Source organism: Clavispora lusitaniae, assembly GCF_014636115.1.
Source record: "Clavispora lusitaniae strain FDAARGOS_655 chromosome Unknown tig00000105_pilon, whole genome shotgun sequence".
Classification (NCBI taxonomy): Eukaryota; Fungi; Ascomycota; class Pichiomycetes; order Serinales; family Metschnikowiaceae; genus Clavispora; species Clavispora lusitaniae.
Window position 1 is genome coordinate 606,856 of NW_027093978.1, and position 20,896 is coordinate 627,751.

At 44.8% G+C, this 20,896-nt stretch overlaps 8 protein-coding genes and 1 non-coding gene across 9 annotated transcripts; 6 read left to right on the forward strand and 3 right to left on the reverse strand. All coding sequences in view use genetic code 12, as the record gives it.

Annotated features, from left to right (window-relative positions):
• Positions 1-23: 23 nt before the first annotated feature.
• FOB63_003295 (uncharacterized protein) lies at positions 24-4,844 on the reverse strand (the record flags this gene model as incomplete). Its single annotated transcript, XM_002615589.1, has 1 exon — positions 24-4,844. One exon carries the CDS (start codon positions 4,842-4,844, stop codon positions 24-26), a length of 4,821 nt encoding a protein of 1,606 aa, XP_002615635.1.
• A 475-nt stretch (positions 4,845-5,319) lies between these two features.
• On the forward strand, positions 5,320-6,183 carry FOB63_003296 (uncharacterized protein; the record flags this gene model as incomplete). Its single annotated transcript, XM_066102312.1, has 1 exon — positions 5,320-6,183. One exon carries the CDS (start codon positions 5,320-5,322, stop codon positions 6,181-6,183), a length of 864 nt encoding a protein of 287 aa, XP_065958333.1.
• A 131-nt stretch (positions 6,184-6,314) lies between these two features.
• Positions 6,315-9,896, forward strand: FOB63_003297 (Reverse transcriptase (RNA-dependent DNA polymerase) family protein; the record flags this gene model as incomplete). The annotated part of the gene is made up of 2 exons (XM_066102313.1): positions 6,315-6,852; positions 7,024-9,896. 2 exons carry the CDS (start codon positions 6,315-6,317, stop codon positions 9,894-9,896), a joined length of 3,411 nt encoding a protein of 1,136 aa, XP_065958334.1.
• Positions 9,897-10,113: 217 nt separating this feature from the next.
• Positions 10,114-10,205, forward strand: FOB63_005593. The gene has a single exon. It is a non-coding gene; the product is annotated as a tRNA-Arg (tRNA).
• Positions 10,206-10,530: 325 nt separating this feature from the next.
• GDB1 (bifunctional 4-alpha-glucanotransferase/amylo-alpha-1,6-glucosidase) lies at positions 10,531-15,081 on the forward strand (the record flags this gene model as incomplete). Its single annotated transcript, XM_002615588.2, has 1 exon — positions 10,531-15,081. One exon carries the CDS (start codon positions 10,531-10,533, stop codon positions 15,079-15,081), a length of 4,551 nt encoding a protein of 1,516 aa, XP_002615634.2.
• Positions 15,082-16,042: 961 nt separating this feature from the next.
• On the forward strand, positions 16,043-17,659 carry ALD6 (Ald6p; the record flags this gene model as incomplete). The annotated part of the gene is made up of 1 exon (XM_002615583.2): positions 16,043-17,659. One exon carries the CDS (start codon positions 16,043-16,045, stop codon positions 17,657-17,659), a length of 1,617 nt encoding a protein of 538 aa, XP_002615629.2.
• A 1,174-nt stretch (positions 17,660-18,833) lies between these two features.
• FOB63_003300 (uncharacterized protein) lies at positions 18,834-19,070 on the reverse strand (the record flags this gene model as incomplete). The annotated part of the gene is made up of 1 exon (XM_066102314.1): positions 18,834-19,070. One exon carries the CDS (start codon positions 19,068-19,070, stop codon positions 18,834-18,836), a length of 237 nt encoding a protein of 78 aa, XP_065958335.1.
• Positions 19,071-19,096: 26 nt separating this feature from the next.
• Positions 19,097-19,513, reverse strand: FOB63_003301 (uncharacterized protein; the record flags this gene model as incomplete). The annotated part of the gene is made up of 1 exon (XM_066102315.1): positions 19,097-19,513. The coding sequence occupies one exon, from the start codon at positions 19,511-19,513 to the stop codon at positions 19,097-19,099; it is 417 nt and encodes a 138-aa protein (XP_065958336.1).
• A 174-nt stretch (positions 19,514-19,687) lies between these two features.
• HAP41 (Hap41p) lies at positions 19,688-20,734 on the forward strand (the record flags this gene model as incomplete). Its single annotated transcript, XM_002615582.1, has 1 exon — positions 19,688-20,734. One exon carries the CDS (start codon positions 19,688-19,690, stop codon positions 20,732-20,734), a length of 1,047 nt encoding a protein of 348 aa, XP_002615628.1.
• Positions 20,735-20,896: the final 162 nt, after the last annotated feature.

Below are 20,896 nucleotides of genomic sequence, written 5' to 3' on the forward strand. Positions count from 1 at the left end.
GTAACATGAAGAACGTTGTCACATCAGTATCTTTGTCTCTTATCATAGTGCCCACTACCCTCGTATCTTCTTTTATTATCGTTCCGATAACGTCCGTCCTTGCCATCGCTTCTAGGCGGAGGAACACTTGGAGGAGGCAATGGGCCTGCTTGCTGAGTATTTGGCCTATGTGGCCCACTAGGGCGGCCTCCATATCCGTCTCTTCCGAAGCCTGGTCTAGGTGGAGCCTGTTGTGGAGGCAAGGGTGCTCTTTTCGTAGGCACTGGGGGTGTTGGTGGAGGAGGAACTGCTGCAGGCGTCAGTGGACGAGAGCTTGTATTGGACGCTGGGGAAGATGTTCTACTTTTAGCGACATCAGACAGCGCCTTATTCTCCCTATATTTCTGTTTTCCTTCGTTAATCTTGTCCTTTAGTCTTGAGGTTCCCTTTGGCCCAAGCTTCAGACGGAAAAGATCTTCACCCAGGCTCTGAGTAGGAGGCGGGACAGGGGCTCTAACATACTTCTCTGGTTGTGTTCTTGACCGATCCATTGGCTTCTGAGGATTCTGAGATGGAACAGAAACGGTGGTCCTTGTAGGATGTCCCGAGGTTTTCTGTGGTTTTGTTCCATTATTGTCTTTGAGAGGTGCTTTTGGGGCAGAGTTTCTCGCTGGTTCTCTTGCTGTAGACAGTGGTTCCCTGGGAGGGTTCTTCAAAGACTCTTTGGTCGAGTCTTTAGATGGTCCCAGGTTTTTAGCATCCTTCAAAGAGCTGTTTTTTTCTTCGCCTTTAATGGGTTTAGATCCACCCGATGTAGATCCATTGGGACGCAGAGAAGATTGTTCACTAGCAGATGAAGAGTAGCGATCGTATCTCCCTCTGGCGGATTCGTCCACTCGCGCATGTGATCTCTCTGTCCTGGGCTTAGAATCATCATAGCTTATAGAAGTAGAAGCAGCCTGTGCTTGTGCTGATCTTTCCATTTCTCGCTCCTTTGCAAGTTTTTCTTGACGTTCTCTTATTCTCTTTTGCTCTTCATCATATGCTTTCTTTTCTGCTTCTTGTTTCAATTTCAACTCCTGCTGGCGAGCCTTTTCACGCATCTTCTTAATTTCTTCTCGTTTTTCAACCTGCTTGGCTTTGGCATCAACAGGCATGTCAATGAAATCCCACATATGGACCCATGATCCCGAGCGCGACTTTACATGGCCAATTAAAGCACTTGACGAAAGTTTCAAATCATCACGATTCTCGTCTTTCGATATGTTTTCAATAAGTTCAATGATAGCTTCGCAATGATCTTCAACAGAAGGATAAATTCCTAAAAGATTCTTCAAATAGATGATGGCGTTTCTTCTAGACATGTACTCCTGGACAGTCAATGCCAGAGAAATGTCTTCCAAAAGATCACTGTGGTAATCAAAAACGGCTTGTCTGAATTCGTTCAACGTAAGCTGCGATCCCATATCAGTAGTGAAGAGGGTACCATTCAGTAATTGCTCGTTGAAGACACTTTCGTTTGTCCATGAATTCAATCTTGTTAAAATTACTGAGTAGAAAATTCCCAAGTTCTCAGCTTCTGTTGGTGTACATGTGAACAAAGTGCCAAAGAGCAACTTTGTCCTGAACAATCCATCTAAGGCAAGAATAATGGAGTAGTTTTGGGTACCAATATCATGGAGCTTGAAAAGGAATTCTGCACTGTAAAGAGCATCAAAAGATGAGTGTACAGCTCGAGGAAGGATACACTCTTGAAGAAGATGAGTAGTTGTGGCTTTGATACTATCAATATTCGCATCCGCAAACCACAGACGTGACAGAGAAACAAGACTGTCGATCATCATTTTATTATGCTCCTCATGGGCAGCCTGTTCTCGAGGAATCTCAGAGATGTATTTTTCTGTTTGTCTAAGCTCAGAAGTGCTTTTGAGTAGCGACTCTTTTGTTGTTTCCCGATCTCTTCTAGCAAAATTTATCCATTCTTTGAGGCTTATTATTTTACTGGTCAATTTTTCAGTCTCTGATTCGTAAAGTGCTGTGGAATAGTTCAAGTCGTAGAGTTTTAACTTCCAAAACGTAACAAACATATCAGTTGATAAACATGTCTTCAATGATGTATGATTGGTATCCTGCAAGCCAGTTTTGAGCTCTTCAATGTCCTCGGGTTGTAAATATTTTCTCCATACTTCAAAAGCCCACGGGATAGGCACTCCGTAATCTTCAACTAAAACAGAAACATTAAGGAGATTTTTCGATTGTTCTTCGTTTCCAAAAACATCAATAAGTGTACAAAAAAGATGCAAGACTGCATCAATATCATCATTTTTGTTTGCAAGAACTTTGAGATGCGAGAGTTCAGAACCCGATATGAGAGCAGCATTTAGCTTGCACAAAAGTACTAGAAACTCATTCACCACGTCACGACTAAATAAAGTTTCGCAAAGAATTTTCCCAGATAATTGCCTCTCAAATCGTTGATCTCCGATAGTGGCGTACACTATCTTCTGCAAAGACGAGCCACAGCCGATGAGGTTTAATTGAAGGACAGTTAAGTTCGTTATAGCCTGAATACCACCCATATAGGAAAGCATCTCCTTGAGAACTAGTAAGCCTGAGCCCTCATTGTTATGAAAAGACTTTAAGAGAAATTGGAGAATGGTATGTAAGTTAATCTTCTCTGGGTATTTCAGACATAACTTACCCACAAAAGATGCAAGGGACTGAATCCATTGACGCTCATTTAAGCCGTCCGCTTGGAAACTAGTTCTCCCAGAAGCAGAAAGTCTCATTAATATTGCGAGAGTCAAGTTATCCCAGCCGTAGTTGTTGAAGTACCTTGCAGTTTCAACAACCAAGTTGTTGAGATTATCATAACTTTCAATCTGTTGCAAAATTGTCAAAAAACAGGGAAGGGGATTAGAGTAACTAACCTTCGCCAATCGGCGCATCATCTGATCAACATTTTCTTTTGAAAGACGTTTCAACAAGTCTTTTGTGGCCTTCTCAGCCTTTCCATACATAATTTTCACATGTGGATTGTTCTTCGCAAGCACTTGATGAAGTTCACCGTACATATTAAACCTTTCCTCTTCTTTAAAAAACTTCATGACCTCAAACGCTTTATCAGCTGGGATGTGGTTTTCTTGAATAGATCCAATAGCTGGGAAAATATAATTTTTAAAGTAGAAAAACCATTTCTCCTTATTAGGGTCAGAGGAGTCATTTTCAAGATCTGCAACTATCACCTCACATAGCTTTGAAAAATTACCGATGTCACTCGCAAGCTGCACACCATAAAACTTTATGAATTGGTGAGAAATCTTGATCAAATCTTCGCTGGAAGAAACTGAAGGGAGTCCTTCTTTCCACTCCGTATAAAAATAAACAAGCTTTTTGTTGCTGAAAGCTTTAGCCATAGGTTTGAAACAATACAAACTTGACTGAGGTGGGTCTTCATAATGCACTTTGTTAAGCGGACGGGGGAAGGCTAAAGGTTTTTCTTGTTGAAAAGCTATCAAATCCAGTCCTGCAAGCGAATTGACTTTGGCATAGATCGGTTGAAGCATAACGCTCAATAAACGATGCATTAACTCAGGTACTTCCGGGTCAACATGTACAACAAACGGGTACTTTGAGAGAATATAAACGGCGGGCCAATAAAGACCATTTCCCAAAAAGGATTTGAGCATTTGGAATTCAAAATTATGCTTGATCAATGATTCGCAAGTCTGTTTAGAAACGTCATTCTTTGACTTGTCATCGGAGTTTATTGAACTCTTAGTTTTGTCACCTTCTTCTTCTTCATCATCAGCTAATGGTGCTGCCAAAGCCAATGCACTAGCACTTGCTCGGAATACTTTATCTTCTAATTCCTTCTGATACTGCTTTTCCAAGATAGACATTTCATCAGGTTTGCGTTGGAAGCAGTTGTAGAGTTGTCCAAAACTAATGAACCCCTCTTTGATCAAGATCGAAATCATAGCTTTGAAAGTTTCAGGTAATTCCCTGTCAGAAGGGTATTTGGCCAATTTCAAAGCCAAGCAATTCGTTGCTGCTTCGCATCCACCTATATTTAAGGTCTCGAAGCCACTCATGGCATCCGCTGGAGTAGACGGCCACCATTTCGAAGCTTTGAAAAATTGCACGATGAACTTGTGATGGCCAACAATGAAATTGCTGAAAATATCCAAAAGAATATCGAGAACACGATTGGGATCTAACTGATAATGGCCAATCATCAGCTCTACTACTTGGACGGCAAGATTCACTTGAAATGCACAATCTGGGTTTTTCAAAATTGAATACATTTCGTTAATCAACTTTGAATAGCCTTCAAACTCCTCATGGTATAAATTGAACTTCTTCTGGGTGTAAAACTCATCTCTTTTACGCGTGTTTAGCTGACGATAAAGAGGACCACTAGGAACGATCTGCAGCGAAATCAACAATTCTGAATCGAGAAATTGAGCGAGAGTAGACGGTTTGATTATCTTTTGTTTCTCATAGAGAAAAACTAAGAGTTGTTGTAGCTTCTCAGTCTGAGGAAAAACATCCAACACCTGGCAGAATATAGCTGCCTTCATCTCATCTGTTAATGCCAAAGCCAAAAAATCGGCTATTGTTTTTGTATCCAACTTTTCGTCTTCAAAAAGTATTAGCATCTCCGTGAAAACAGTGCTTATAATGTCCGACGCATCGTCATCTGAGAGATCTGGCACTTGGAGTATTTGGAGGAGCGATTCAGAACCAGAACCTTTAAAATCCGCAATGATCTCATCTCCAATATATTCAAAGACTAGGTTCTGCGTATCGGGCATTAGAAAGTCAAAAGCTGGGTCTCTTAGTGTGAGATTGAAACTTGACATGCGAAATAGCACTGCATGTCAACACCAACCAAAAGGTTGGGAAGATATTATTGTGGGAGGTACCTAACGCACCAACGTCAGAAAAATGAGGTGGCATGATCTAATAACTCTAGCTATTCGTATAACAGAAAAAACACTGACAACAAACCTGGCAGCACTAATTAGTGCAAAAAAAGAAACTGATGTTAGGAGAGAGAATCAGGTCACGTGCAAGATATTGAATGGATCATATGACGTGCGGTCAGGAGACGCGCGCGATCACGAGATATAAAACTCGGGGTTATACCCTGGGGGGAAGTCCAAGTAAGATTAACATAAGTTAGGATAGTTAACAAGTTACGAAGTATCTTTATTGAATCCGTAATTCTTACTCCCCTCAGTATCTTATATTTTATTATTAAGATCATACCAAAACTGTCCTTACAATTGGTAGCGCCGCAACAACGATTCTAGAGGAATCCATCATCAGTCAATCATGTCATCCACTACGGTCACCCCCGACATTCAACAACCTGTTACCACTGGAAACAGAAAGATCCCTGAGAAGAGGATCCCCATGTTGACCTACAACACTCCAGAGGTAGCGAAGTTGTTTCAAACTTGGATCGACATCATCAAAGAGATTTCAACAACAAAGAAGTTGACTAATGAAGAAATTATCGAATTGGTAGATAACCATTGCGAAGAAGAACTTCAAGAAGCATTTCGGACGTACCGAAACCTGAACACGTTTGAGTTAGGGTCTTTCGCCGAATGGCTCCTTAAAAGCAATGGAATAGAGAAACGTTCGCGTTCTCCATTCTCAATTATGAATGACACGCTTCAGGATATTCCTGCAGGTACGTGGCAACACTATTGTGACCAATGGAGAAGAAGAAGGAACCAACTCTACGGAAAGGATCAGACTTTGACAATCGACGATTTGTACCAGTATGCTTTCATTGAAGCAATCAGAGATACTCAGCTCCAAGGCCTTTTGAGGAACCTTGACCCTCGACCAGCGACGGTCAGCGAGTTGGTCGCTCAAGCTGAAATCTTAGCGAAGCGGTACAAGATCCCTATCGAAAGGTTAAACCGCTCTGTGGTCAAACCACACCAGTTGTTCCAAATCAAAGAAGGAAACAAGGATGCGTCAACCGCGGATAGAGGACGTAAGAGATTCAGGGAGAAACGTTACCCGACGAACAAGGAAAGTAACACCACCCAATCAAAACCTTTTAAAAGAAAGCAAGGTTACCGCTTCTCTCACTACAAAAGAAGTTCCAATAAGGATTATCTGAACCAAGATGCTGACAAAGAACAGCCAAAAAAAGACCAAAGCTGGAAGGAAGCTATGTGAACGATCGTTTCAGCGACAACTTAAGAGTTCAACGAATAGCGGTTGAGCAACAAGAACGAAAGAAGAACAAAACAATAGACCTTTCGCAGGCTCCCGATTTGCCCATAAAATATGGCACATTAGATGATTTCATGATCCCTGTAACCGTGAATGATAAATCATTTCCCGGAGTTCTCGTCGATTCAGGCTCACCCCTTGATTTCATCGACCTCGACACGGCGATCGAACTAAAGGCAGAATTACAAGCACTTGCTAAGCCTAGCACACTTACCTTCGCTAAGAAAGGCGAAGTCGACCTGGTAACACACAAGGTTACCCTTAAACTAGAAATGAATGGTTACATTGAGTACAGACCCTTCGTGGTTTATCCAAACCTTCATGATAAGATCCTATTAGGACGCCCGTTCATCATCGACCATCACCGGCGACTCGGACTTATACATCCGCTGATGCAACTCCGGCCAAATCAAACCGTGATCGAGAACGACACGAAGTACGAAGACATTAGTCTCGCAGAACTCGAAAGAGAATGTAAAAAACATAATAATGTTATACTGACTCTCCTTGTGCAAAGGATTGAGTACGACGAGGATGCACATCCAGGCATAGTCCCTGTTGATTTCGACCTAAAACGTTTTGATGACGTTGTAACGGACGCGTTACCCGCAGGTCTACCTCCTGATAGGAAGGTAAAGCATCGAATTACTCTCGTCCAAGGTTCTACCCCGCCGCACCGACCTCCGTACAGATTGTCACACAAAGACAAACAGGAACTATCTACGCAGATTGAGACTCTATTGAAAGATGGACGAGTAATCCCGTAGGGTTCCCCTTATGGAGCACCCGTGATCTTCGTGCACAAGAAAGATGGTACCAAACGCTTGTGCGTGGACTATCGTGCATTGAACTTGATCACCATTAAAGAACGATTTCCGCTACCCTTAATTGATGATATCTTTGATACCATTCAAGGTGCGAAAGTCTTCAGCTCCCTTGATCTTCACTCTGGGTACCACCAAGTGGCAATCGCGGAAGAGGATTACGACAAAACTGCGTTCGTAACGCCTTACGGTCAGTACGCGTGGAGAGTAATGCCTTTCGGTCTAACGAATGCTCCGGCTACGTTCCAAAGACTTATGAATGAAATATTTCACAAGATTCTCAACAAGACCGTGGTTGTCTATCTAGACGACATCCTCGTTTTCTCGAAAACGCAGAAGGATCACAAGCGCGATTTAGAAGAGGTATTTAAAATCCTCCGAGCAAACAATCTCATCGCTAAAAGAAGGAAGTGTTACTTCTTCCAAACAAGGTTGAATTTCCTTGGACATGTGATCAGTTCGGAAGGAATTTCCCCGAACGAAGACAAGATAAAAGCCATAAGAACTTGGCCAATCCCGAAATCAAAAAAGGAGGCATTAAGCTTCTTGGGATTGACGACATATTATCGTCGTTTCATTGAGAAATACGCTCATATCGCAGCTAGTCTATACGACTACACCGCTGAAAAAACTAAATGGACTGAAGAACAGACAAGACTGTTTAACGAGCTCAAGGACAGATTAGTTTCTGCTCCTATATTAATATTACCAGATCCAAAGCAGAAGTATGTCGTTTACACTGATGCAAGTGATCGCTGCATCGGTGCCGTCCTACAACAAACGGATAAACATCACAAACTTCTTGGAGTCGTTGCATACGAGTCAAAGAAACTCAGTGGAGCGCAATTAAATTACCCGGTACGCGAAAAGGAATGCTTAGCAATTCACTACGCCCTTAAGAAATGGCAACACTACTTAAGTGGGACAAACTTCATCGTATACTCTGACCACCAGTCCTTGAATTATATTCGCACGACACCCCATCAGAATCCACGTATTTTACGTTGGTTAGAATTCTTCGCACGGTTCGACTTTGAAATCAAATACATTCCAGGACCCAAAAATGTGGTCGCTGACGCTCTTAGTCGCCAACCTCAAACCATTCATACGGTAAATCGAATCGGCTTACTAGAAGAACCTGACGTGTTGAATTTGGAGGTCATGAAGGAAGAATACATCAACGATCACCAGTTCGTCGATGTCTACAAAATCTTAATCGAAAAGCAACCTATTGACCCACAATTAAAAATACAAAACAAACTTCGCAAGTACACCGCATGCGATGGCCTTTTACGCTACGCCATCTCCACGCACGACAATCCACGACTATGCGTTCCGATCGGGGTTGTGCGTCGCCTCCTATTACGACAAGCACACGACGCGGATTTGAACAATCACCCCGGGGCATTAAAGATGTGTGAGACCTTGAGCAGACAATATTACTGGGCCAACATGCTCAAAGACTGTAAAGCTTACGCGAGAACATGCGAAGTCTGTCAACTAACGAAAACTGCCACACAATCTCCATACGGCTTAATCATGCCAATGCCCGTCCCGCAACAGCGATGGACAGAAATATCAATGGACTATATCACAGGTATGGAAAAGTTAAAGAACGGAAATGAAAAGGTCTTAGTGGTCGTCGACCGCCTTACCAAAATGGTACACCTTATTCCGACCCCGTTAGAACTCAATACTAAAGCACTTTTCAATATATTTATGAAAGAGGTTGTCCGATTACACGGAATACCAGAAGCAATAACATCTGATCGAGATCCGACCTTTACCAGTCACATGTGGAGTGTCTTCTCACACTTCCTAGGGATCGACAGACGAATGTCTATTGTCAACCACCCACAAACGGATGGACAGACGGAAAGAATGAACCGAGTGGTAGAACAACAAATTCGCGCCCTACGACTCACGCACAGTGACCTCAACTGGGAAGAACTATTACCTATTGCCGAGTTCGCAATCAATGGGTCATATCAAACAACCATTGGTACTACACCTTTTTTCGCTAACTACGGATTTCACCCTCGTGTTCACTTCAAACTTCCGTCTGATGACGACGTTTCGCTCGACGAAACCATAACCTTAAATGCTAAAGACGTTCTACGATCACATACCACTGTACTTTACCAAATTCGAGAGAATATGGCACAGGCCCAAGACAGCATGGAAAGACATGAAAATCGCCACCGACGTGAATTGATCTTACACCCTGGTGAGCTAGTGGCTATCAAACGCAAACATCTATTTCGTCTGGACTCTCAAACCAAATGGTTACACCCTTACGTTGGACCGTTTACGGTGGAACGACGTATCAACGACAACGCGTACGAAATCAGGCTCCCACCTGATATGCCAACGCACCCAGTCATTAACGTCGAAAATCTTAAACCATTCCTCGAACGAGACCACGATGTTTTGCACATACCGCCATACTCACCACTTGATTTAGATCAACGAATCAACGACATCACTGAAATTACTAAAGTCGACGATTTGGGAATCTTCATACACGTACGCTGGAAACACTGTGATCCTGTCTTGACCACCAAAGTTCATATTGCTGCCTATCGAAAGATAGCCCGTGAGAAACGCTGTCAACTCGAACAAGCGTACAATCACATGAAAGAACTAGACAAACAGTTTCATTCTGAACTCAGTTGGGATACACCTCCGGACAGAGGCCCAACACCTCCGCCAACAACAATGCCTACGCGCAGGCTTCCATCAATCCATGAACCTGCTATCGATCGAGGACGACCGAGATCTAGGAGGGGGAGAATGTTAGGAGAGAGAATCAGGTCACGTGCAAGATATTGAATGGATCATATGACGTGCGGTCAGGAGACGCGCGCGATCACGAGATATAAAACTCGGGGTTATACCCTGGGGGGAAGTCCAAGTAAGATTAACATAAGTTAGGATAGTTAACAAGTTACGAAGTATCTTTATTGAATCCGTAATTCTTACTCCCCTCAGTATCTTATATTTTATTATTAAGATCATACCAAAACTGTCCTTACAACTGACAGCTTCGTTCCTCATGGCCCAATGGTCAAGGCGTCTGGCTACGATTAAGTAACCACTTCTGGAACCAGAAGATTCCAGGTTCGAGTCCTGGTGGGGAAGCTACTTTTTTTGTCTGCACTTGTTTCTCCAGCCTACCCCGCATCGTTAATCGTGGGGGATTAGCCTAGTGATTACAATCGAAGGAATGGCTGTCCCAGCATATCCCAAGGTTCCATATGCCGGTGAATACATTTCCACACATCGTACGGAATTAGCGAAATGTTGCATGATAATTGCGGGCCGCACTTGGTTTAAATAACTTGCATAAACTCCACAGCAACGAATTTTAATACACTCCGTGCCTTTTCTTTTTTCTTATTAACTTCTGTTTTCTATCTTCCGGAACATATTTGGTTAAGGACAATTCGGTGAAACAATTGGTTAAATGCCGTCTCGAACTGTGCTTCTTAGACTCTCCGACTCCGGAGAACCCCTAAACACAAATAACGACACGAATGGTGTCTTGCTTTTGCCGTCATTGGCTTCCGAAAAGAACCACCATGAAGATGAAACAATTTTTGACTTAAAGATTGTGCTCAATGCAGCTGCGAAAGTAAGCCGCAATGGTGTTTTCAAGACCAATGCCCCTTTGGACGCAAAAACCAAGTTTCAAAGAGACACCTTCTACGATGTACCTCTCACCAGCTCGTTTCACAAGGACATTTCGCTCACAATTCCAATTTACAAGCCTGGTCCTTATGCTTTCTACATTCGTTACGAAGAGGCTGACAATACACCAACCGAAACAGACCACTTTTACTTCACAGTACCTCCCCAGCTTTTCATCAACTCCAAGTATCTTCCATTCAACTCCATCAACTTGCAGACTGTCGTATCCAAATGGATTGGACCATTAGATCACTGGAATGAGTTCTTTGCTTATGTGGCTAAAAAAGGATACAACATGATCCATTTTACTCCTTTGCAGGAAAGGGGCCTGTCTGACTCTCCGTATTCTATTTACGACCAGCTTCGTTTCGATCCCAAATTGTTCGGTAGCAACGAGAAAGCACTGTCCGTCATCCGTAATGCCATGTCACAAAACGGCTTATTGGCCATGACTGATGTGGTTTGGAACCATACTGCCGACAATTCAGCATGGATTCGTGATGCACCTGATGCTGGATACAATGCGGAGACAGCGCCACATTTACGGGCAGCAATTGAGTTGGACGAAGCTCTTTCATCCTTCAGTGACAGATTGGAAGAGTTAAATTTGCCCACTGATATCAAATCAGAAGAGGACTTAAAGAATATTATTGAAGGTATCAACAATCACGTGTTGAATCCTCTCAACTTATGGCAGTACTACGTTTTTGAAAAAGTCGAATTGACCGAACAGTTGCAAAAACTTTATGAAAAAGAGTCTGTCACACCAAGTGAGATTCCATCCTCAGTGGACGTGTCTGACTTGACCGCTTTAGCTAGTTTTGTCGTCTCTTCTGCCAGCTTGCATGGTAAAGCCATATTTGAGGATAGATTTTCTAACAAATTAGATCCCGCAAAGTTTCTTGGTATATTGTTGACTTTGGTACAGAAGAATGAGACCCTGTTTGAAGAGATTGCCGACAAGGCCTCACATATAGTGGACGAAATTAACTTGAAGTTGTACGCGCAATATGATGATGATGTTGCTTCAATAAAGACGCAGCTCACAGACAGAATCCGTTACCTCAGATTAGCCGATAACGGGCCGAAATTGGGGCCTATTACAAAGAAAAACAGAGTCGCCGAACCTTATTTTACTAGATTCACAGACAAACACGGTAAAAAATGGGCCTTGGCCAATAATGGTTGGATATGGGGTGGTGATCCTCTTGTTGACTTTGCTTCAAATAAGTCTAGGGCTTATATTCGCAGAGAAGTTATTGTTTGGGGTGACTGTATCAAGTTGAGGTATGGCTCCGGTCCTCAAGACTCTCCTGCGTTGTGGAAGAGAATGATTCAGTACACCAAAGACTGTGCAAAACTATTTGACGGTTTCAGATTGGACAACTGCCACTCTACACCTTTACATGTTGGTGAAGCTTTGTTGGATGCGGCAAGATCAGTGAATCCCAACTTGTATGTGGTTGCAGAATTGTTTACAGGTTCTGAAGCCATGGACAAAATCTTCGTACAAAAATTAGGTATCAATTCTTTGATCAGGGAAGCAATGCAAGCATGGGATGTCCAGGAATTGTCGAGGTTGGTTCATAAGCATGGAGGCAGACCGATTGGGTCTCTTTCTTGGCTTCCTTTGGATGAATTCTCGTATCCTGCTGGAAAAGAACCAAAAACTGGAAAGCATTTGGGAAGCAACTCCGAGTTGCAAATTCCACAAGTTCTCACAGCTCATGCACCTCATGCTTTGTTCATGGATTGTACGCATGATAATCAAACGCCTGCGCAAATTAGAACCATAGAGGATTCATTGCCTACTGCTGCATTAGTTGCGCTTTGTTCTTCAGCTATCGGCACTGTCTTCGGTTTCGACGAGACTTATCCCGAACTTCTCGATGTTGTGGGAGAGAAGAGACAATATGCTTATGATGATAATATTGGAATTGCCAAAGCAAAAATGAAGTTGAATGAAGTTAGAAACAAACTTGCTCTGGAAAGCACTGATGCCTACGCTGAACAGGAGATGTATGTGCATCACGAGGGCCAGTACATAACAATTCAGCGGTACAACACTAGAACCGGTGAAGGTTGGTTTTTGATTGCAAGGAGTAAGTTCAATGGGCATGAAGGAGAGCAAATATTGTCTCCTGTCGATTTGAAAGGAACTGAGATCAAGTACGAGTTTGGTTACAGATTGGAGAAAACAGGCGAATATTCGCGTGACGACAAAAGAATAACAGGCATTCCTACGAAGCTCATTGACCTTGAATCTCCCGAAATCATCCGTAATGAATCTGGCTATGTGATCAAGACAGATGGAAGCTTTGAACCAGGATCCATCGCTGTCTTTTCTACTAAAATTCCCACAGCAAACGAGAACTTGGATAAGTACGTCAAAGAAGGTGCAATTGAAGCATCTTTGGGCCTTAACTTGTACGATTTGAACGCCATTTTGTACAGATGTGAGTCTGAAGAAAGGGATGCAAGCCATGGTGCAGAAGGCACTTACAATATCCCGGGATCTGGCCAATTAGTGTACGCTGGGTTAGAAGGATGGATTCTGGTTTTAAAAGATGTTATTTGGAATAATGATCTTGCTCATCCAATCTGTAATCACTTGAGAGAGGGATTTTGGGCAGCAGACTACGTGGTGAATCGGTTGGACAAGTATGCCAAAGAATCGGAGGCAATTGGCAAATTCCGTGACTGGATTAAGTCTCGTATGGATGCTATCAAGGAAGTTCCATACTACTTACGGCCTCATTACTTTGCCCTCGTGGTTGGTGTTGCTTATGAAGCTGCCCGCTTCAGAGCTTTGGCGCAGATGGATGATAAGATAAAAAATGCTACAAACTTTGTTCAAAGTTTGGCATTGACCTCTGTTCAAATGTGTGGCTTCATGAACAATACATCACTTTTGCCTGATAAGAAGGTGGCTTGCCTCGCTGCTGGTCTTCCGCATTTTAGTACAGATTATATGAGATGCTGGGGTCGTGATGTATTCATTTCTTTCCGAGGGCTCTTATTGGTTCCAGGAAGATTTGATGACGCCAAGCAGCATATTCTCGGTTTTGCTAAGACCTTGAAGCATGGATTGATTCCTAATTTACTTGACGCTGGAAGAAACCCAAGATACAATGCAAGAGATGCTGCATGGTTTTTTACTCAAGCTGTCCAAGAGTATGTGAAATATGCTCCAAATGGAGAAAGAATATTGGACGAGAAAGTGAGCAGACGGTTCCCATTGGATGACACTTATATTCCCTGGGATGACGAAAAGGCTTTCAGTTACGAAACATCTATCAGAGATATTCTCTACGAGATTTTGCTGCGTCACGCGAAGGGGATCAAATATAGAGAAGCGAATGCGGGACCAAATCTTGATCTGCAGATGAAAGATGAAGGGTTCAATGTTGAAGTTTCTGTTGATTGGAGTACTGGCCTCGTCCACGGTGGATCCCAATGGAATTGTGGAACTTGGATGGATAAAATGGGCGAAAGCGAGAAAGCGGGATCGAAAGGTGTTCCTGGAACACCAAGAGATGGTGCAGCAGTTGAAATTCAGGGCCTCTTGAAGAGTACATTGAGATTTGTCAACGAGTTGAACTCTAAGGGCTTATTCAAGTATACTGAGGTTGAAAAACCAGACGGAGACAAAATAAGTTTGAAAGAATGGGAAAAGTTGGTGCAACAAAACTTCGAGAGATGCTTTTTTATCCCTGAGGATGCAAGTGAGGACCGTAAGTATGTGGTAAACCCAAACGTTGTAAACCGCAGAGGCATTTACAAAGACCTTTTCAGATCCGGCAAAGAGTATGAAGATTACCAATTGAGACCTAACTTTGCTATTGCAATGTGTGTGGCACCAGAGTTGTTCGACCCCGAAAAAGCTTATGGAGCTATTAACGTGGCCGACAAGGTTCTTCGTGGTCCTGTTGGAATGAAAACATTGGATCCATCTGACTGGAACTACCGTCCGTACTATAATAACCTGGAGGACAGTGATGACTTTGCTACCTCTAAAGGTCGAAACTATCACCAGGGCCCTGAATGGGTATGGTGCTTTGGCTACTTTATTCGAGCCTTTTTGCAATTCCATCATACTGTGGCATCCGGTGGAAATTGCGAACCAAGCATTGAGCTTTTAACTGCCCTCAATGAGAGAATCAGGGGGCACATGAAATGGATCCGCCACAGCGAGTGGGCAGGGCTCACTGAATTGACCAATAAGGACGGAGAGTTTTGCTACGATTCGAGTCCCACTCAAGCGTGGAGTACATCGTGTTTGCTTGATTTGTACTACGATCTTTGGCAAGGACGTCTTTATAAGTAGTGGTTCAATTTCGTGTCAAAAATGTCAGATGAACATCACCATCTGATTTTCAGACATTAGAGCGATTGTTCGTGAATAGAGCACGAAGTCAATAGAATAGTATTCGTTTAGGTATGCTTTTCAAGAACTATAGTATGACCATGATGCCGACTTGTAGTTGCTATGTGTAATAAAACAGCATTGCCAGCCGCGAGTAGACGAAGGACTGTATAAGCTAGGTGTATTTTATCCGGACCGGAGTGAGATGTGGGGAACACGTTCACACATTAGTTTTGGGCGTGATAAACTTTTGTTCTTGCAAGAATGTTGCAAGTCTAGAAATGGGTCCTCATCAACGTGCCATCTTTTGTAAAAACCAGATACTCCTACAGGCTCACATAAATTTGAAAATGAAGAAAGGAACACTTCATACTCAATGACTCAATTCTGTGCGGCTGAGATTCATGTAGAATGATTCGAGAAGTGGAAACAAGAACACAAACAAAGCGAGCCAAGCAAGCTTCTACAACAAAGAGGCATATCAAAGGTAAAGTGAGGAGAGGGAGAAAAATTTTCAAATCAATGAAGGAAGAAAGCTGACTGAGTTTTCGATGGAGAGAACAATCGGGGAAGCGCTGCATACACCATTATTCTCGATTAGGCAGGCGAATCCGGGAGACCGAGAACCTTTCATCAATTGAAACTTCCTTCAGCAAAAGAGCCATCCACGATAAACAACAAGCACACACACGCTTGCGCAACCACAAAATATCGAGTCTCCACTTGCAAGCGGGGTATGAGATCCGACGGATATTCGAATGCGAAAACGGACTTCACATGAGGAAAAGCGGGACCCAAGTACCGCGCGCCCGTACATATATAAAGCCAAGCACCATGGACGGAATTTATTGTAGCACCCACAACCCAAACGAACCTGTTAGAGGGAAAAGTATAAAGGGCAACATCAAACAAGAATCCTGCTATGTTGAGAAGCATCAATCGTGTCAGCGCTCTCTCGCTTCGTCGGTTTGCCTCGCTTGGATTTCCTTCCACCACTGAAAGCTACCCCACAAATCACCTTCCCAGCGGGAGCGAGCCATATTTGACGCCGTCGTTCCACAACAACAAGTTGGTTAAGTCTGAGCTGGCCACGTGGTATGATATCCACGATCCAGCCACCAACCAGCTCATTGCCAAAGTTCCCCAGTCCACGCCTGAGGAATTGGACCAGGCAGTTGCTGCTGCAGAGGAAGCATTCCACACATGGAAAAACTACTCCGTTATCCGGCGCCAAGGCATTGCTTTCCGCTTTGTGGAGCTTTTGCGCCGCAACCACGACCGTCTTGCTGGCATGATCGTGTTGGAACAGGGAAAGACTTTTGCCGATGCAAAAGGTGACGTTTTGCGGGGCTTGCAAGTGGCCGAAGCTGCGTGCAATGCGCCACAAGACTTGATGGCATCTTCTTTGGAAGTGGCTACAGACATGGAGACCAAAATGGTGCGTGAGCCGTTGGGTGTTGTGGGAAGTATTTGTCCCTTCAACTTCCCAGCCATGGTGCCATTGTGGAGTTTGCCGCTTGTGATGGTCACTGGAAACACATGTGTGCTCAAGCCGCTGGAGCGTGTTCCAGGCGCAGCAATGATTATTGCAGAGTTGGCTGCGGAAGCTGGTGTTCCACCTGGAGTGGTGAACATCGTGCACGGTAAGCATGACACCGTCAACAAGATCATTGAAGACCCACGCATCAAAGCAGTGACTTTTGTTGGTGGTGACGCTGCTGGTAAATACATCTACGAGCGTGCTTCTGCCTTGGGCAAGCGCGTGCAAGCAAACCTTGGGGCCAAGAACCATATGATCGTTTTGCCAGACGCAGACAAGAACCATTTTGTCAATGCACTTAGTGGTGCAGCATTTGGTGCTGCGGGTCAGCGGTGCATGGCGATTTCTGTTCTTGTTACGGTGGGCGAGAAAACTAAGCTGTGGGTAGAGGATGTGGCTCGCGATGCAGCGGGTCTTACTGTCGGTTCCGGTTTCGACTCCAAATCAGACTTGGGCCCAATGATAAGCCCAGAGGCATTGCAGCGTGCACGCGAGATTATCAGTGATAGCGAAAAGGCTGGAGCCACTGTGCTTCTTGATGGCCGGAAGCAAGAAATGCCTGCTCCTTTTACAGAGGGCAACTTCTTGGGCCCAACAATCTTGACTGGAGTGAAACCAGGCATGCGTGCGTACGAGGAGGAGATTTTCGGTCCTGTTTTGGCTGTCGTGAATGTGGACACTTTTGACGAAGCCATTGCGTTGGTGAACGCCAACAAATACGGAAACGGTGTGTCTTTGTTCACTCAATCTGGCGCAGCAGCACAAAAATTCACCAAGAACATTGCATGTGGCCAGGTGGGTGTGAATGTGCCTATCCCAGTGCCTTTGCCCATGTTCTCTTTCACTGGTAACAAGGGCTCGTTCTTGGGCGACTTGAACTTCTACGGAAAGGCTGGTGTGACATTCTTGACACAGCCAAAGACCATTACGTCTTTCTGGCGCACAAGCAATGTGGACGAGGTTTTGGCTCCATCCACAGCTATGCCCGTGCAACAGTAGGTGGTTATATTTATCACTGGGAGGCAAAATACTAATATATACATCTAGGAAATGTTGTTTACCAACTTTCGCTATTCTTTGTAGGGTAGATCAGAAAGTACATTAGATGTTCACCCGTTGGGGTCCTTTGAGATAACCGGCCAGGATACGAAGAGTCGAAGTTCTAGCAATTAGCAAATACACTAACAAAGACGCGAGATTCGCTTTGATGCCGATTGGATGACACTAATAAAACCAGCAAACGTTCTACAAGCGACTGCCTGCTATCAGTTTTGGTGCAAAGTAGTCTGGTACATATCTTTCATCTCGTCTATGCTATGAAGGTGCCTCTCATACGCAATGAGGATACTACCAATACCGAATAGGCCCAATAAATGGTCGCACATACTGAATTAGTTGTAGTACCATGTCGAATCATAAGATGCGCGTTACTCATCATCATAAGGCTTGGTAAGCAGAAGAATTGATACCGCTCATTCCGGTCAGGTTTGCTCTGAAACAGATACGTGATTTTACTTCATCACGCCCATCATAAGTATCAGGGGGCTGAAGCCTTACATGCCGATTGGCGAGCCCAGCGCGTTTTCAACGACCCATGACGCGAATGATTCTTAGTGAGCCTTGTCAATATCTTCACCATATATGTGTCCATAATAATGGTTGTGCATTCTTGGCTGGAATGATGCTCACCCAGCTTCTCTTGATACTACAACATTTGACGTCACAGTTTCAGAACTACGCACTAGCACCACCGGGAGTTTCGGCCAGCAAACGGGAAAGAACAGACTAAACATAACATCATATAGCCGCCATTGTTCGGCCAATCGTCTAAGCGGATCGTAAGATAAACCCAATTGCCGCAATTGGACTGGAACGAGCCGCAAACACGAAAATAATCAGCCACAAACGACACGCGTGCCAGTCCCGGGGCCCCTAAGTTTAGCCGTGGCCAGCCAATGGCAGATGTGGGACTCCCCTTTGCGGCTTCGCTTTTCGTAAGTCGTACGACCGGCCTTAAGTGGCGACCCAGAGTTAGGCATCGGCGCATTCACTATGTGCGACCCCGTTTTCCGTGGCTACCCCAGAAAAATCATGCACACAAGCCACTTGTTTAGGCGCACGGCTCGCATCTTGCAGACAGTCACTTGTCCCATTCGAGACTAACGGGCGAGGATCAGCGTTGTTTGCGACCAGCGCCGTTTCCACGGGACGGTGAGTTTCCCGCGCTGCAAAGAAACGCGCAAGCCGCCGCCTCCGAAAGGCCAAAACTCACGCTGGATGGTCTCGGCTCGGCAATGTCGTTCCCGCGCTTCCGGATCTGGGTGGCAGTTGGTCTTGCAGGTGGGCTCGATGCGAAGGGAAGCGGGCACGTGACCCGCATGTGCATTCTAGCGCGCGACTCATGGCCCATTGGCTCCAACATGACTGGCTCGGACTTTAGGTGCCCATGAGAAAACAACTGCTGCCCGCATGAGCTGCCGACAAGAACAAGGAAAGAGCAGAATACAGTGGCCGTGAAAGCCGCCGCCGTGAGAATTGCTGCTTCGGATCCCTCCAACACACCGGATTTTGTCCCCCGGTCATAGGTGAAAAAAGCGCGCACCCGGCATCTCCCGTCGCAGTGCGTGTGCAGAATGCATAGAAAATTTTTGTCCCTAATTGCCCTTTTATATAGAGTACTTTGCTAATCGGCGACGCTTGATATATCACTACATCGCGCAGGCCAGGTGTAAGCGGCATTTTTTTTAAATTCCATTTGCTTTGTGTCTCAGAATTATCAAACAAAAAAAAAAGTGTTTCCAAGTAGCACTTTTTTTTCATTTTTTTTTCTAATTTGACCTCCGTTTCTTCCATTCTATCCCGCTCGCCTCCGATCTAGCTCTTTCAATTGCTTCTGTGTGCTTTCCATTCTTTGTATATTCTGTCCCATATTTATTGAGCTCAAGTGCTCCTTCAATCTTCCACGCAACAACAAAAAATATCTTCTACCACCCACCCCATTTCAGCCCATAGCATGTCCATATAATCATGACCCCGAGCCCTGCAGTTCAAAACCCAGCCTCGAGCACTTGTGCCACGCAGCCCATTTTGACCATCACCACATCGAAAAACTGGGTGTTGCCGCCCCGGCCCAAAAACGCCCGCAAGGCCAAGGCAGACAAAAAGAAGACGCGCCCTGCGTCGCCTCGCAAGCCGGCAAAGGCCCCAGTCCCGGTGCGCCCTGAGATTCTGCCTGCGCACCTGGCTAACCTGCCCATCCGCCCCGCCTCCACCAACGTGGTTGCAGGTCCGGCTGTGCCCGAGTCGCTCGATGATCTCCAGGCCAGCATTCGCACTGTGGACAGAGAAAACTACCATTTAAAAACCCGCTTGCTCTCGCTCATCCATGACTACAAAAGCTTACGGGCGCTGGTGTTGAGCTCTGTTTCCTCGGGTTCGAGCTCTCCAGCACCAGGCATGTTTGAGTCTCCAACCACTGCTCGTAAGCGCTTGTACAATGAGATTGGCGACCCAATGAGTGAGCTCATATCTAATATGAACGGGCTCTCATACAAGAGCCCTTCTACTGAGCTTGTGCTGCATGAGATGCCTTCGTCAGAAGCCACCATGTCCGCCAATCTTGCAATTGGCTCGGATGTAGGCGTGTCGGAGGTTGCAGCGCCTTCGGAACGAGACAGTGATGTGTTTGACTTTGTCGATCTCGATGCTAGCACACGGCCACTTGACGACGAGGACGAACTCGAATCGCTTTCTCTCTCGGTGTCGCCTTCAGCGTCAGATGCAGATGAGAACCTGCTCATGACATCGCTCACAAGGTCCACCACCGTGTCGACAAACAATTCTTTTTTCGAAAAGAAACCGTCGCTGGTGTTCAAGTTCTACGACTTGCCTGTCTACTCGGAGGACGACTACGCATTTCTGTTTGAGAAAATCGACCCTCATGGCGAGGCCATGTCTGTGATCCAGGAAGACCACTACAACCAGGTGGCCGATTTCCTCGAGGAGAAACTCATGAGCAACGACATCAAATACTATGTTGAAAAAAACCATCCTGCGGGCGTCGCGCCATTGTGAGACATGTCCCGCCCTACGAAAAACGCTCTGCACCAGATGCACCAGGTGCAGCCACATCATCCTATTTATTATTAACCTTTAACGAGATCAATGCCCATACAAACAACAAGAAAATGCAATTAGCTGTAGCCATGTAGACGCGTCCACTCTAGAAACAAAAAA